Source organism: Erythrolamprus reginae, chromosome 4 (genome assembly GCF_031021105.1).
Source record: "Erythrolamprus reginae isolate rEryReg1 chromosome 4, rEryReg1.hap1, whole genome shotgun sequence".
Taxonomy (NCBI): domain Eukaryota; kingdom Metazoa; phylum Chordata; class Lepidosauria; order Squamata; family Dipsadidae; genus Erythrolamprus; species Erythrolamprus reginae.
Genome location: NC_091953.1, coordinates 111,298,941 through 111,317,182, shown reverse-complemented (window position 1 = coordinate 111,317,182; position 18,242 = coordinate 111,298,941). Strand labels below are relative to the sequence as shown.

Sequence of the window (18,242 nt, the reverse complement as noted above, 5' to 3'; positions counted from 1 at the left end):
GATTAATGCGTGCAAGTCCAAAATTCACCCCTTTTGCCAGCCGAAGCGCCTGTTTTTGCGCTGCTGGGATTCCCCTGAGGCTCCCCTCCATGGGAAACCCCACCTCCGGACTTCTGTGTTTTTGCGATGCTGCAGGGGAATCCCAGCAGGGGAATCCCAGCATCGCAAAAATGAGTACTTTGCTGGCAATGGAAGTCCGGAGGTAGGGTTTCCCAGCGAAGGGAGCATCAGTGAAATCGCAGCATCGCAAAAACACCGAAGTTCTCGAAACCCCATCTCCGGACCTCTGTGTTTTTACGATGCTGCGATTTCACTGAGGCTCCCCTTGCTGGGAAACCCCACCTCTGGACTTCCGTTGCCAGCGAAGCACCCGTTTTTGCGCTGCTGGGATTCTCCTGCTGGGATTCCCCTGCAGCATCACAAAAACACGGAAGTCCGGAGGTGGGGTTTCCCATGGAGGGGAACCTCAGGGGAATCCCAGCAGTGCAAAAATGGGCGCTTCGCTGGCAACGGAAGTCTGGAGGCAGGGCATCCCAGTGGCGGCGGTGGGTTTGTAAGGTGAAAATAGTTTGTAAGAAGAGGCAAAAAAATCTTAAACCCTGGGTTTGTATCTCGAAAAGTTTGTATGACGAGGCGTTTGTAAGATGAGGTATCACTGTAATGTATATCTAAAGTTTCACATTCGTACCATTACTGTAGGCTGAGAAAAAAAATGTGGTGCATTACTTTCTGGGCGATCCTCGTATAAAGGAGCTCAGGAGTCTATCTGTCTATTGACTTGTCAGTGAGAAAGTTCTTCGAAACTGAATGGAGCGTGATCCATTTTGCTATAGGGAATCATAGTGCTGGAACGGACCTTAGAAGACTTCTTGTTTAAAGCAGGGAAGCTGACCAAAGTTAGAGCAAGTACAAACATTGGTTGGAGATGGCTACGTAGCATCAATGCATCCCCATAAGAGGGAGTTGGATCCCAGCCTTGAAAGTTGCTATCTGCTTCTTGCTAAACTCCTTTTCCCTCCTGGCCATATGCATGCTCTGCAAGCCTATACATAAACACTGCTTGTAAAGGGATTGAAAAAAAAATCCAGAATCCATGTTTTGCGTGCTGTCCCCAACCCTTAAAAAAAAATGAATAGAATCTTCTGAATACACGATTTCAAGTCCTTTCTCCCTTTATTGAAATTACATGGCCAAGGCATTGTGCACATTTCTTGAAGCTTTGATGAAGCAAATGAATGAAATGTAGTATTTTTTTTAAAAAAATAAGAAAATGAAATGTCGCTTTGTTAGCTATATATAAACAAAAGGGATTTTGGGGTGGGTGGGCGGTGAGTGTAAACAGAGAAATGTCTTTTTTCTCTATCAGAAATAATCAAACATGTAATGCTGATTTTGGGGGCGGGGGCGAGACATGAACCCAATTTTTCAAAATAAATATTACCATATAACATATGTTTATGATTGCAAACATTTTTTCCAGTGCAACCTGGCTAGTATACTCCATATTCAAGGGAAAGGTATTTCCAGTGCCAGCCATCTTTCCTGCAGTAATATATTGCATGTGAAGAGGCAGCTTCTTTTTCTTGATTTAAACATTCAAGCGTCTACCCTGCAGTTGTTTTCAGCCCTGTGGAAAGCACGTGACAGGTGTCAAATTAAGTTCTTCCCTGCAGGTGTTCAATTCATCAGTGCTGCAGCAGAAAGTTGGTGGCTACATTAAGGTCATTGTTAGAAGCTCTCAAAGCCTCCAAAGCGTCTACTCGAGAAAATCCCATTTCCATGAGCCGTGCAACCTATGGAGAAATAAAAGAGAGGGGGAGAAACATTAAAATTCATATCAGGCAGCCAAAACAGCAGCATGCTTTGAAGAACTGATTGTGAACAGGTGAGATATAGTTATCGCATATTTATTTACTTATTTATTTATTTATTTATTGGATTTGTATGCCGCCCCTCTCCGCAGACTCAGGGCGGCTAACAACAACAATAAAACAGTATACAGTATAACAAATCCAATACTAAAAACAGTTAAAAGCCCAATTATATAAAAACCAATCATACATACAGACATACCATGCATAAAATTGTAAAGGCCTAGGGGGAAAGAGTATCTCAGTTCCCCCATGCCTGGCGGCAGAGGTGGGTTTTAAGCAACTTTCGAAAGGCAAGGAGGGTGGGGGCAATTCTAATCTCTGGGGGGAGTTGGTTCCAGAGGGCCGGGGCCACCACAGAGAAGGCTCTTCCTCTGGGTCCCGCCAAGCGACATTGTTTGGTTGACGGGACCCGGAGAAGACCCACTCTGTGGGACCTGACTTGTCGCTGGGATTCGTGCAGCTGGTGTTCTGTCCCTTAAATACACAGATTGCAAATGCTCGCCAAAGTCTTCTTTAACAACTTTTATTCATAACATTTTTATTCATAACATTTTTAATCCAAATCCAAATGATCAAACAATCATTTCATTTCCAGCTAAGTTCATTAGTTCTCAGCAACTCTATATTCAGATCTCAGTTCTACTTTAATGGCTCCAGGAGCTGCGCCAAAGGCTAAATCATTGCTGTCCCAGATAGATACAATTCCTCATACATCATGAATTCTGACAGCTTCCCCAAACATTCAGATACCTTACATGAAAAGTTCTTAATAGCTAGAAGCTATGCTTTCTGAGAAATTTCATCAGAGCAGCCTGGAAGAAACAGCTTCTATGAGACTAGTTGCGCTCCACAAAGAATTTACCCAGACTCTCATTTTTTATAGCTCTAGTGACGAAAGCCATTTCAAACTATACATAGTACAGAATCATGTCCTTTTCCCATACATTTTCTGTTGTCCGCTATGCAATCTTCTGAATCTAGGATCTAACAGAGGTTCGTTTTCCATAAGATCTCCCACTTCCTCCTCCGACTCAGAAATAGTTTGCATTAACGCCTCCTCACTTTCGTCTACCTCCCCTTCACTTTCTGTCTCGGCTGGCAAGGCCATGGGGGCCAGTGCATCCAGACAGCCCTGGTTCTTCCTCATCCTCATCATCTTACATTATCAAAGTTGATCTAGGCTCACTCACAACAGCTGGTGAGATAGAAACATAGAAACATAGAAGATTGATGGCAGAAAAAGACCTCATGGTCCATCTAGTCTGCCCTTATACTATTTCCTGTATTTTATCTTACAATGGATACATGTTTATCCCAGGCATGTTTAAATTCAGTTACTGTGGATTTACCAACCATGTCTGCTGGAAGTTTGTTCCAAGCATCTACTACTCTTTCAGTAACATAATATTTTCTCACGTTTCTTCTGATCTTTCCCCTAACTAACCTCAGATTGTGCCCACTTGTTCTTGTGTTCACTTTCCTATTAAAAACACTTCCCTCCTGAACCTTATTTAACCCTTTAACATATTTAAAGGTTTCAATCATGTCCCCCCTTTCCCTTCTGTCCTCCAGACTATACAGATTGAGTTCATTAAGTCTTTCCTGATAAGTTTTATGCTTAAGACCTTCCACCATTTTTGTAGCCTGTCTTTGGACCCGTTCAATTTTGTCAATATCTTTTTGTAGATGAGGTCTCCAGAACTGAACACAGTATTCCAAATGTGGTCTCACCAGCGCTCTATACAGCGGGATCACTGTCTCCCTCTTTCTGCTTTTTATACCTCTAGCTATGCAGCCAAGCATTCTACTTGCTTTCCCTACCGCCTGACTGCACTGTTCATCCATTTTGAGACTGTCAGAAGTCAGTACCCCTAAATCCTTCTCTTCTGAAGTTTTTGCTAACACAGAACTGCCAATACAATACTCAGATTGAGGATTCCTTTTCCCCAAGTGCATTATTTTACATTTGGAAACATTAAACTGCAGTTTCCATTGCTTTGACCATTTATCTAGTAAAGCTAAATTGTTTGTCATTTTACAGATGCCTCCAGGAATATCAACCCTATTGCACACTTTAGAGTCATCGGCAAATAGGCAAACCTTCCCTACCAAACCTTCCCCTATGTCACTCACAAACATATTAAAAAGAATAGGACCCAGAACAGACCCTTGTGGCACACCGCTTGTAACCTGACTCTGCTCAGAATACTCGCCATTAACAATAACTCTTTGATGTCTACGCTTCAGCCAGCTGCAAATCCATTGAACTATCCAGGGATTAAGTCCAATCTTCACTAATTTATCTATCAGCTCTTTATGTGGAACCGTATCAAAGGCTTTGCTGAAGTCCAGGTAGGCAATATCCACGGCACCACCTTCATCCAACACCTTTGTGACATAGTCAAAGATATCAATGAGATTAGTCTGACATGATTTGCCTTCAGTAAAGCCATGCTGATTTGGGTCCAATAAGTTATTGTTTTTTAGGTGCTGATTTATCCTCTTTTTGAGTAGAGTCTCCATCATTTTAACTACAACTGATGTCAAGCTAACTGGCCTGTAGTTACCAGCTTCTTCTCTACTGCCCTTCTTGTGGATAGGCACAACACTGGCCATTCTCCAATCCTCAGGAACTTCTCCTGTTAACAAGGATTGGTTAAACAAATCAGTCAGGGGGGTAGTAATGACAGATCTGAGTTCTTTAAGAACTCTGGGGTGGATGCCATCTGGACCCATTGCCTTATTTATCTTTAATCGTTCAAGTTCTTCTAAGACATCGGCTTCTAAGATCACTGGAGCTGAATTCGTACAGCTGGAAGCAATGCTATATCCCTCTATACAGTGATCCCCCGATTATCGCGAGGGTTCTGTTCCAAGACCCCTCGCAATAATCGATATTTCGGGATGTAGTGATGCGGAAGTAAAAACACCATCTGCGCATGCGCGCCCCTTTTTCCATGGCCGCACATGCGCAGATGGTGGAGTTTGCGTGTGGGCGGCAGGGAAGACCGGGGAAGGTTCTTTCGGCCGCCCAACAGCTGATCTGCTCCGCAGCGCGGAAGCAGCGAGGAGCCGAAGATGGGGTTTCCCCGTTGCCCAGGCAACGGGGAAACCCCATCTTCGGCTCCTCGCTGCTGCCGCGCTGCGGAGCAGATCAGCTGTTGGGCGGCCGAAGGAACCTTCCCCGGTCTTCCCCGCCGCCCAGGCAAAGGGGAAACCCCAAGATCACTTGCCGCTTGCCCGTTCGCCTGCTCACTTGCCGCTTGCCCGTTCGCCCGCCCGCCTGCTCGCTTGCCTGTTCGCCCGGCTGCTCGCTTGCCCGTTCGCCCGCCCGCCTGCTCGGTTGCCGCTTGCCCGCCCGCCTGCTCGCTTGCCGCTTGCCCGTTCGCCCGCCCGCTCGGCTGCTCGCTTGCCGCTCGAGAGCAAGAGGGGGAGAGATAGAGAAAGAGAGAGAAGGAAAGAAAGAGATGAGAGATGGAGGAAGAGAGTGTGAGAGAGCAAGAAGATAGAGAAAGAGAGAGAGAAAGAAAGATGAGAAAGGAAGGGAGTGACGTCATCGGGTGGAAAAATCGCGATATAGCCTTTCGCAATGATCAGGATCGCGAAACTCAGGGGATCACTGTAGTATTATTTTGTAAGGTGTCTTCACACACAAAATGCAGCCATTTGAAGCTCAGCTGCTTAGCTTCTAAGGCAGCCCTGGTAATTAGAACAGTGGGGGCTGTGCCGTGTGAATCAGCTGAGCCAGGAAAAAGGAAATACAGGACAGGATAGCGCAGGGGTGGGTGGGCGGAGCCAGCTGATCGTCCAAACTACCGGTTTTCCCAAACCGGCAGCAGCCCACTCAGCTGTAACATTCTTTCTTGCTTAGAGCAATAGAAAAGATGTATGTTTTGTGGGAAGGACTTGCATGCAACTCATATAATGGCCCTTTTTCCAGAGGTTGGTTTGTAAGGGGAGACACAGTAGCTTCTCAATGTTACCAGTGCAGGGAAAAGGAACACTGCAATGCTATTTAGACTGCCTATCCATGTAATGTGAAAATCCAAGCCACCATTTTCAAGAATGCACCAAGATACGCCAAGGAGCAACAATCAGGTTTCTATATGGAGATAATAAATATTTATCCTGGGTATAGCAATGAAGCAATACAACAACTGAATTTGCTTTGAGAACACAGCTATGAAAAAATCCTAAAACCTGGGGAAATCCCTGTAAAATTTCCAAGCTTAGCACATGACAACTATCATATTAGTCATACACAGGGCATGTGTTCAATATATATATATATATTCCAGCTTGCTTACCAAGCCTGGATACTTTATTTTGGATATATAAAAAAGGAATCAGAAAACAAAGATTACTGAATGTTTCTCTAGAGTTGCCAGCATATGCAGAAGGAGAGGAAAGGAAAAATGAAAGGGGGGGGGGGTACAAAAAGACCCACAAAATTAGAGTTTATTGCATGGGGCAGCCATCCATGCTATTCAACCCAGTAACATCTGAGTTGGCTGGGCAGGGGCACTATGAAAAGCCCCTCCACCTTCCGTCAACTATTCTGCATTGTAAAAACAAAAGAACCCCAAAGAGTCAGTGTGGTGTAGCATTAATGTTATTTCTTATGAAACTTCAGATCATGCAGAAAGCAGCTGCGAGAGCAATCATGGGCTTTCCCAAATATGCCCATGTTACACCAACACTCCGCAGTCTGCATTGGTTGCCGATCAGTTTCCGGTCTCAATTCAAAGTGTTGGTTATGACCTATAAAGCCCTTCATGGCACCAGGCCAGATTATCTCCGGGACCGCCTTCTGCCGCACGAATCCCAGTGACCAGTTAGGTCCCACAGAGTGGGCCTTCTCCGGGTCCCGTCAACTAAACAATGTCGTTTGGCGGGACCCAGGGGAAGAGCCTTCTCTGTGGCGGCCTCGGCCCTCTGGAACCAACTCCCCCCAGAGATTAGAATAGCCCCCACCCTTCTTGCCTTTCGTAAGCTTCTTAAAACCCACCTCTGTCGTCAGGCATGGGGGAACTGAGATATTCTTTCCCCCTAGGCTTCTACAATTTATGTATGGTATGTTTGTATGTACGGTTGGTTTTAAAATAAGGGTTTTTAGCTGTTTTAGTATTGGATTGTTGCATGTTGTTTTACCACTGTTGTTAGCCGCCCCGAGTCTGCGGAGAGGGGCGGCATACAAAACCAATAAATAAAATAAATAAATAAATAAATATCCTTAGGAGTGAGAAGATCCTGAGCAAGTCCATCTTAACCATGGCCTTATTGAGATTGGGCTACTGAACTCATTCTCTTTCAGTTCAATCCATCTTACTCCATTCTGATCTTTCGAAAGAAAGAGAGGAAACCAAACCAAACCAAATCAATAAGGAGGGAAAGAGCAAATGCTGGAGCCATCCTGGCTGTGTTCTGCTCTTCCTACCATTCCTTCCCCCCACCCAAAAAGTTTATTTATTATTTTATTTTACTGTTTTGTTAAGTACATATTGGTATACAAAGATATAACAATGTTTATATACATGATACTAATAAAATAGAAACATTAGGACAGGGGATGGAAGGCACCTTGGTGTACTTATGCACGCCCCTTACTGACCTCTTAGGAATCGGAAGAGGTCAACAGTGGATAGTTTAAGGGTAAAATTTTGGGGGTTAGGTGACAAAACCACAGAGTCAGGTAGTGAGTTCCATGCATCAACTACTTGGTTACTAAAGTCATATTTCCTGCAGTCGAGTTTAGAGTGGTTTACTTTAGTGGTTTATCTGTTGTGTGCTCATGCATTGTTGTGGCTGAAGCTGAAATAGTCATTAATAGGAAGGACATTGTAGCAGATGATTTTATGGGCTATGCTTAGATCATGTTTAAGGCGATGTAGTTCCAAGGTTTCTAAACCTAGGATTGTAAGTCTAGTTGCGTAGGGTATTCTGCTGCGAGTGGAGGAGTGGAGGGCTCTTCTACTAAAGTATCTCTGGACATTTTCTAGAGTGTTTATGTCTGAAATGCGGTGTGGGTTCCAGACCGATGAACTGTATTCAAGGATTGGTCTGGCAAAAGTTTTATATGCTCTGGTTAGTAGTGTGAGATTACCGGAGCAGAAGTTATGTAGGATTAGGTTAACAACTCTTGAAGCCTTTTTGTCAATGTTGTTGCAGTGGGCTTTGGCACTTAGGTCTTTCACAGAATGAGGGTTTTCTGTAAGGTCTTGTTTTTTCAGCTTGTATTTGGTGTTCTGATTCTTTTTGCCAATCCCCCCTGGATAGTTCAGTGTTATTGGTCACACATAGAAACATAGAAACATAGAAGACTGACGGCAGAAAAAGACCTCATGGTCCATCTAGTCTGCCCTTATACTATTTCCTGTATTTTATCTTACAATGGATATATGTTTATCCCAGGCATGTTTAAATTCAGTTACTGTGGATTTACCAACCACGTCTGCTGGAAGTTTGTTCTAAGCATCTACTACTCTTTCAGTGAAATAATATTTTCTCATGTTGCTTTTGATCTTTCCCCCAACTAACTTCAGATTGTGTCCCCTTGTTCTTGTGTTCACTTTTCTATTAAAACACTTCCCTCCTGAACCTTATTTAACCCTTTAACATATTTAAATGTTTCGATCATGTCTCCCGTTTTCCTTCTGTCCTCCAGACTATACAGATTGAGTTCATTAAGTCTTTCCTGATGCATTTTATGCTTAAGACCTTCCATCCTTTTTGTAGCCCGTCTTTGGACCCATTCAATTTTGTCAATATCTTTTTGTAGGTGAGGTCTCCAGAACTGAACACAGTCTTCCAAATGTGGTCTCACCAGTGCTCTATATAAGGGGATCACAATCTCCCTCTTCCTGCTTGTTATACCTCTAGCTATGCAGCCAAGCATCCTACTTGCTTTTCCTACTGCCCAACCACACTGCTCACCCATTTTGAGACTGCCAGAGGTCATTACCCCATAGTCCTTCTCTTCTGAAGTTTTTGCTAACACAGAACTGCCAATGCAATACTCAGATTGAGGATTCCTTTTCCCCAAGTGCATTATTTTACATTTGGAAACATTAAACTGCAGTTTCCATTGCTTTGACCATTTATCTAGTAAAGCTAAATTGTTTGCCATATACAGATGCCTCCAGGAATATCAACCCCTAAATCCTTCTCTTCTGAAGTTTTTGCTAACACAGAACTGCCAATGCAATACTCAGATTGAGGATTCCTTTTCCCCAAGTGCATCATTTTACATTTGGAAACATCATACTGCCCCAAATCTTCAACAACCTACCTATCACAACATGAATATTGAAATTATCGCTGAATTCATGGCCTGGCTCAGTTTCTCCTTACCAAGCCAATGGGGATTTGAGGAAAACCCATTTTAATATTAAAGTTTGTGAGCAGCTACAACTACAGTCATAAATACAAATCACAAACTTTGTTTCTGAGACTGCTAATATGAAAAACGTGCAACTGATGTTCCTCAATTTGTTTTATTTTTAAAAGTAAGATAGCACCTTGTTCTCTGAAGGTTGCTTGGAAATTCTTGCTTGGAAATTCTTTAACTGGAAAATTCCAGAACAGCCACATCTGTGATGATTTATATTTATAATCACCTTCCGTAAGATTTTTTTAAAAATATTGAATAAGAATTTATTTCAATTTTTTAAAAGAGATTTTATTAGACCTTTAACCTCTTCTAAACCTCTTTTTAAAAATATATACAGTTCCAATTCTCATTAAACAGTTCATTGTTTTGTTTATTGCTGAAAAGTTTTTTCCTTTCTATTTTGTCATTTTGTGACGAAGAATGGATAATTCTTCAAACAGAAAATTTATTTTTAAATGATTCAAAATTTCCAGAAAGACTATATGAGTTTTGTCTTAACGAAGTTTTAAGGAACAGAAATTGATTGTTTTTTCTTACTGTCCTCAAGTTTCATTTTGTCCAATTCCAATAATGAATCATAGAGATCAGTGAGACAGGGAAGCCCCCAAATTCATCTAGGACTAACTGCCAGACTGCTAATTTGTTTTTTAAAAAGTTCATTCCTAGGGCTTTGTGTTCAGCTCTATCAGAGGCTTCCAGCTGAATAAACCCTGAGAATCAAAACAATAAGGCCCCCTCCACCGTCCCAGCTAATGCCAAGGAACAGCTGACCCTCTTCCCGTTTTCAAGTGAAAAACTTCATTGTATAATTTTATGAAAGAATGGAAATAGAATTTGCTATTTTTTCTCTTTCCTTCTTCCTCCACTTTCCTCTCTGCATGGGATCTGCTAGAGTATAATGCATTTAAAGAAAAACTTACTCTTATGCTTTGGTAGACTATGCGTACAAGGTGCGTTCCAAAATGCAAGTGAATCTCCCGCACCGCTCCTATTGGTCGGAGTGGGACCGAAGCACTTGAAATAGGTGGAGGGGACGCTAAGCTTTGCCGCGAAACCGGTCTCAGTGCTCTCCAAGCTGTGGAAGCGGCAGGACGTCAGTTATTGTAAAACTCTGCGCCGACCATGTCACAAAAAAATGGAATCGGAAATTTCAAGTGAACTTTTGCAACGTATAGAAATTGACCCTGATTATTTGGACAACGTCATCACTGGTGATGAAACCTGGATTTCTGAGTACGACCCAGAAACAAAACGCCAAAGCTCTGAGTGGCACACTGACCAGTCCCCCAAGCCCAAAAAAGGCAAGAATGATCAAATCAAAAGTGAAAACAACACTCATTGTCTTTTTTGACAGTAAAAAAGACCTGAACAATCTAGAACTGAACACACTCAAAACCGTAGAAATGGTGGTAGACTTTAGGAGAAACCCTTCCACCCTTCCACTTCTCACAATACTTACTAGACAACACAGTATCAATAGTAGAGACCTTCAAATTTCTAGGTTCTATCATATCTCAAGACCTAAAATGGTCACCTAACATCAAAAACATCATCAAAAAAGCACAACAAAGAATGTTCTTTCTGCGCCAGCTCAGGAAACTCAAACTGCCCAAGGAGCTGCTGATATAGTTCTACAGAGGAATCACTGAGTCTGTCATCTGCACCTCTATAACTGTCTGGTTTGGTGCTGCAACCCATCAGGACCGACACAGACTTCAGAGGACAATCAGAAATGCAGAAAAAGCAATTGCTGCCAACCTGCCTTCCATTGAGGACCTGTATACTGCACGAGTCAAAAAGAGGGCAGGGAAAATATTTACTGACCCTTCACATCCTGGACACAAACTGTTTCAACTCTTACCTTCAAAACGTCGCTACAGAGCACTGCACACCAAGACAACTAGACACAAGAACAATTTTTTCCCGAACGCCATCACTCTACTAAACAAATAATTCCCTCAATACTGTCAGACTTTCTACTTCTATTCTACTAGTTTTTCCTCATCATTCCTATCACCCATTTCCTCCCATGTTGACTGTATGACTGTAACTTGTTGCTTTATATCCTAAGATTTTTATTAATATTGCTTCTTCATTGGTTATTTGACCCCTATGACAATCATTGTTGTATCACATGATTCTTGACAAATGTATATTTTATTTTATGTACGCTGAGAGCATATGCACCAAGACAAATTCCTTGTGTGTCCAATCACGCTTGGCCAAAATTCTATTCTATTCTATTCTATTCTAAAAGAGTAGTCCATACGGAGTTTGTTCCTCAAGGTCAGACAGTTAACGCTGCCTACTACGTGGATGTGCTGGAAAGACTCTGAAAAAGGGTCATCAGGACGAGAAAAGACATCTCCGCTACCTGCAAATCCATCACGATAATGCGCCTTGCCACAACGCGCTACGAGTCCGTGAGTTCCTGGCCAAACACCAGGTGCCAATGCTGCCCCCCCCCCCCAATAGTCACTCCAGCAAACTTCCTTTTGTTCCCTCGGATTAAGGCAGCCCTGAAAGGAACCCATTTTTCGTCCATAGAAGAGATCCAATCAGCCCTGACAAAGACCTTGCAAGAGGTCCCTGAAGACGGCTTCCAGGGCGCATACCGGTCATGGCAGAGTCGCTGGAAAAAATGTGCAGAGACCCTAGGAAAGTACTTTGAAGAATTTTAAGTGTTTGTGCAAATCTGTTCAATAAATTACTTTTAAAAAAATAATTACATTACTTTTGGAACGCACCCTGTAATCATAACAACTAAACAATGCCGCTTGGCGGGACCCAGGGGAAGAGCCTTCTCTGTGGCGGCCCCAGCCCTCTGGAACCAACTCCCCCCAGAGATTAGAATTGCCCCCACCCTCCCTGCCTTTCGTAAGCTACTTAAAACCCACCTCTGCCGCCAGGCATGGGGGAATTGAGATACCCTTTCCCCCTAGGCCTTTACAATTTTATGCATGGTATGTCTGTATGTCTGTTTGGTTTTTATTATAATGGGTTTTAATTGTTTTTAGTATTAGATTATTATTGTACGCTGTCTTATTATTGCTGTTAGCCGCCCCAGGTCTCCGGAGAGGGGTGGCATACAAATCTAATCAATGAATGAATGAATGAATGAATGAATGAAAGAATGAATGAAAGAAAGAATGAATGAAAGAAAGAAAGAAAAAAGTGAACATGTTTAATAAAGCTCTTAAATACTTCACATATTTTGATGTTGCCATTCAGAATACTTGCCATCTTTTTTTTTACAACTGAATATAGGTATTTCTCACCTTACAACCACAAGTGAGCCCAAAATTTATGTTGCCAAGTGAGAAATTTGTTAAGTGGAGTTTGCCCCATTTTGGTTTCCCGTAGACTTTGCTTGTCAGAAGGTTGCAAAAGGGACATGACAGTAGGATACTGCAACCGTTAGAAAGTGAGTCAAGCATCCAAAGGTAAATCAGGTGACCATGATTGCAATGGTCCTAAATATAAAAAATGACCATATGTCACTTTTTTAGTGCCATTGTAAATCAAGGACTACCTGTAGTAGGGTAAATACACTGCTCAAAAAATAAAGGGAACACTTAAACAACACAATATAACTCCAAGTAAATCAAACTTCTGTGAACTCAAACTGTCCACTTAGGAAGCAACACTGACAATCAATTTCACATGCTGTTGTGCACATTCAGCTTTATACAGGACAAAGCATTCAATGAGAATATTTCATTCATTCAGATCTAGGATGTGTTATTTTAGTGTTCCCTTTATTTTTTGGAGCAGTGTATATAAAATTATGAAGCTTTCACAATTCTCTCATCTATTAAATGCACAATTATTTTTTCCTTTCAACACAAGATCTTGAAAGCAGGTAAAATTTGGAGGAAAAAAAAGCTCTAACTCAACACTCCTATTTCTGAACATGCAAAGTGGATGGAACATTTAAAGAAGATACTATTGTAGCACCTGAAAATATAATGCACAGGTTGGTACATTATGTGGCAGTTCAGATGTATTCTTATTGTGGGTGCTGGGCATACACTGGAATAGTTCACGTTGTATAATGTGCATGATTGCTTCCCTATATTTAGTGAAGAGATGTCATGTGATTAAGCAGTATGTGGTTACTCATCTATTATTACAACACTAAGCGGTAAGCACGGAAAACAATTAGTGTGCTTAAGCTTAGCAGAATCATGTCTAGAATACTGTGGTTTTCAGAAAAAGAAGGTGTTACCTGTTCTTCAGAAACTTCCGTTGGAGGCCGTACCTCCTGCACAGTTGGGTGATTATCCAAATAATTTGCATTAGGTCGGTGACGTAACGGAGGAAAGAAACGATTCCAGTTCACTATTCCACCCTACAATGAAATATTTTCACATTACTCTTAAACACAAACAATACAATTGAGTATGAATTAACTTTCAAATTAAAAATGAATAGCAAACTATAGGAACTCTTTAAAAATGAGTGATTAAAATTAATTCTGCGAACACGACCACGGAGCCAACCTTTCTAGGAACCAGTGGAAATTCCCTACACTTAGTTCATGGTTGAGTCCTTCTTTCACTGTAGATTTAGATTGGTTTCTTCAGCTCTGAAGTACAGTGGTACCTCTACCTAAGAACGCTTCTACTTACGAACTTTTCTAGATGAGAACCGGGTGTTCAAGATTTTTTTGCCTCTTCTCAAGAACCATTTCCCACTTACAAACCTGAGCCTCCGAAACTGTAACTGGAAAAGGAGAGGAAAAGCCTCCGTGGGGCCTCTCTACAAATCTCCTGGGAGGAAACAGGGCCGGAAAAGGTGGGGAGAAGCCTCCGTGGAGCCTCTCTACAAATCTCCTGGGAGGAAACAGGGCCGGAAAAGGTGGGGAGAAGCCTCCGTGGAGCCTCTCTACAAATCTCCTGGGAGGAAACAGGGCCGGAAAAGGTGGGGAGAAGCCTCCGTGGGGCCTCTCTAGGAATCTCCTGGAAGGAAACGGCCGGAAAAAGTGGGGAGAAGCCTCCGTGGAGCCTCTCTAGAAATCCCCTGGGAGGAAACAGGGCTGGAAAAGATGGGGAAAAGCCTCCGTGGGGCCTCTCCAGGAATCTCCTGGAAGGAAACAAGGCCGGAAAAAGCGGGGAGAAACCTCCGTGAAGCCTCTCTAGAAATCCCCTGGGAGGAAACAGGGCCGGAAAAGGTGGGGAGAAGCCTCCGTAGGGCCTCTCTAGGAATCTCTTGGGAGGAAACAGAGCCTTTACCTTCCCCGCGGTTTCTCCAATCGCACGCATTATTTGCTTTTACATTGATTCCTATGGGAAAAATTGCTTCTACTTACAAATCTTTCTACTTAGGAAGCTGGTCACGGAATGAATTAAGTTCGTAAGTAGGGGTACCACTGTACTGACCTATAGAATACATAAATGAGAGATCTTCAAACTTGGCAATTTTTAAGATTGGTGGTCTTCAACTCCCAGAATTCTCCAGCCAGCATAGCTGCCATAAATCATAAGCTCCTCACATCTGACCATTAAACTCTCCTTTTTCCAGAAGCATATATGGGTAGGATGGGGTGGGCAAATTTTAAGTTGCTAAATGAGACATTTGATAAGTGGGTTTTGCTCCATTTTACGACTTTTCTTATCAAAGTTGTTAAATGAATCACAGCATTTGTTGAGAAAGTAACATGGTTGTTAAGTGAACTGGGTTTCCCCCATGACTTAGCCTGCCAGAAGCTTACAAAAGGTAATCATATGACCCTGGGACACTGCAGCGGTCATACATCGGAAGTGTCTGAATTTTGATCATGTGATAATGGAGATGCTGTGATGGTTATGTGAAAAATGGTCATAGAAACATAGAAGATTGATGGCAGAAAAAGACCTCATGGTCCATCTAGTCTGCCCTTATACTATTTCCTTTATTTTATCTTAGGATGGATGTCCCAGGCATGTTTAAATTCAGTTATTGTGGATTTCTAACCACGTCTGCTGGAAGTTTGTTCCAAGCATCTGCTACTCTTTCAGTAAAATAATATTTTCTCACGTTGCTTCTGATCTTTCCCCCAACTAACCTCAGATTGTGCCCCCTTGTTCTTATGTTCACTTTCCTATTAAAAACACTTCCCTCCTGGACCTTATTTAAATCTTTAACATATTTAAAGGTTTCAATCATGTTCCCCTTTTCTCTTCTGTCCTCCAGACTATACAGATTGAGTTCATGAAGTCTTTCTTGATAAGTTTTATGCTTAAGACCTTCCACCATTTTTGTAGCCCGTCTTTGGACCCGTTCAATTTTATCAATATCTTTTTGTAGGTGAGGTCTCCAGAACTGAACACATGTCTCACTTTTTTCTGTGCTGTTCACTAAATGAACTGTGGTAAGTCGAGGATTACCTGCACTTCATATGCTTCATTTCAAGGAGATAGAAAAATATCTTTGATTGTATAATGTTCTGCTAATGGAAAATATTGGGCAATATGCATTTCACTTTTATCTCCATACCTTTCTAATTTTAACAATGTTCTACCACTTTTAACACACTTCTCTTTTTTATTGCCCACATTTAAGTAATCCATTGCAACTTAATACAATTTATTTCTGTACTTCTTACATACCCAAATGTCATCTCCAACATCCACACCCTTTTTCCTATAAAATACAGGTAGCTTGGTCTTTTATACATTAACTTTCAGATCCGTATTACTCACTGCACTGTACCACGTAATATTCATTGTAAATTAGCCAACGAGGCACGTACAAAATGTACTTTCATACCAACCGTACACTACATTTTTTTATTTTAAGATAAGCATTATGGATAAATGTTTAAGGAATGTTTACTTCCTGCTTAGCAGTACAACATCAACTAAACTGTTCATTCATTCTAATGAATATTTACTTGCATCTACACCAGTGGTTCTCAACCTGGGGGTCGGGACCACTTTGGTGGTCGATTGACTATTTCATGGGGGTCACCTGAGACCCTGGGAAAAGACAAATTTCCCCTGGTATTAGGAACTAAAGCTTCTATCTTGGAACTTATTTTTACAAACCGACCAATCAGGCATTTACAGTGGGGGCATCCCTCCGATCTTCCTGCCAATCAGCTCAAAGCTCTGTTGAGAGAATTGGCGCTAGACTTACGGTTGGGGGTCACCACAACACGAGGAACTGTATTAAGGGGTCGCGGCCTTAGAAAGGTTGAGAACCACTGATCTACAGTATTCTTCTCATTCAGCAGACAATTAATGTTTCCTTTAAAAAGTTCATAATTAAACCCTATTGCAGAATCATATGCTTTCTCTGAATTAAAAATTATGGTATAACAGTTGAAATGGCATAATGGTATAAAGAGTTTTTCTTATAAATAAATGTTATAATAATAAGAATTTTTGGAAGGGCCACTGTTAGTTTAAAATTTGAGAATATCCCATCACTAGGTAGAGGTTGAATGAAGGAGTAAGACGGTAGGAGGAGGAGATAGAGAAAGGGAGGGGAGTGCAAGAAAAAAAAAGAGGGACAGACTGATGATTGTTGATGTAAGGCAGTGTTTCTCAATTATTTTCTTTTATTCCCTCCCTAGGAAGAAGTAAACATTTTGCGCCCTCCCCCAACTCTCCGCCAGGACAATTGTTTGCAATATTCAGCATGTTTTCACTGAAAAAACTCAAGTGGTTTATCAGCGTGATTGGGATGTAATGTGTTTAAGTGTTGCCTTAAATTTATTTGGCTTTATGCTGTCCTCTGCCAACATTTTTAGACACAGCAAACATACCGGTCTTTCCTTGTCCCCCACCATAGTTACAGTGAAACCAAGCGCTACATACGCTTCATCGTATTTCCTTATCTTAGCTTTCGGGAGACATACATTTGTCTCATTATCTCATTATATGAGCCGGGGTGGCGCAGCAGGTAGAGTGCTGTACTGCAGGCCACTTAAGCTGACTGTAGATCTGTAGGTCAGCGGTTCAAATCTCGTCACCGGCTCAAGGTTGACTCAGCCTTCCATCCTTGCGAGGTGGGTAAAATGAGGACCCGAATTGTGGGGGCAATAGGCTGGCTCTGTTAAAAAGTGCTATTGCTAACATGTTGTAAGCCGCCCTGGGTCTAAGGAGAAGGGCGGCATAAAAACCGAATGAATAGATAGATAGATAGATAGATAGATAGATAGATAGATAGATAGATAGATAGATAGATAAGATAGATAGATAGATAGATAGATAGATAGATAGATAGATGATAGATAGATAGATAGATGATGATAGATAGATGATGATAGATAGATAGATAGATGATAGATAGATAGATGATAGATAGATAGATAGATGATAGATAGATGATAGATAGATAGATAGATAGATGATAGATAGATAGATGATAGATAGATAGATAGATAGATAGATAGATGATAGATAGATGATAGATAGATAGATAGATAGATAAATAGACAGACAGACAGACAGACAGACAAATAAATAAATCTCTGTCTCTCTTCTCCTTTCTTTTCATCCCTGTGAAATATTTTTCCATGGTGTCTCTTAAGGTTTGTTATATACACTTTATATCTCCCATACTGGATGTATGCTTTTGTTTGGTGCAAAAATCCTCTACTCCCTGCGGCAAAAAAAAGCACATTCCCTGGGGTCAGTGCCCCCCCTGGCATTGCTCCATGCCCCCCGGGGGGCCCACCCCACAATGTGAGCAACACTGAAAGGACAGAATGAGATATGGATTTTTGAACAATTGATAAAAATGTATGTTATTTTTAATATTTTAAGGTATATACATATTAACTTGTATGTGATGTACTGTAGAGGAGAAAAATAAAACCAATTGAAAAAATTGACTGGTCAATGGTGGATAGTTCCAATGTACTATTGATCTTTGCACAAAGCTTCTGAAGTTTCTATTCACTTGTTATTTCTTTAAAAAAAACAATTAATTGAAATTTCAAGCTTCAAAATATATATACTGTATACATATTCAAAATTTTCATTCCTGTG

At 41.5% G+C, this 18,242-nt stretch overlaps 1 protein-coding gene across 1 annotated transcript in view; it reads right to left on the bottom strand.

Moving 5' to 3' along the window:
• Positions 1-1,154: 1,154 nt before the first annotated feature.
• UBAC2 (UBA domain containing 2) overlaps positions 1,155-18,242 on the bottom strand; it is a 143,229-nt gene continuing 126,141 nt past the window's right edge. Inside the window, exons 8-9 of the mRNA XM_070751222.1 lie at positions 13,493-13,615; positions 1,155-1,793 (exon numbers count right to left, since the gene is read on the bottom strand). Of these exons, the coding sequence (XP_070607323.1) occupies positions 1,686-1,793; positions 13,493-13,615 (231 nt within the window). The 3' untranslated portion in view covers positions 1,155-1,685. The remainder of the gene's footprint in view (positions 1,794-13,492; positions 13,616-18,242) is intronic.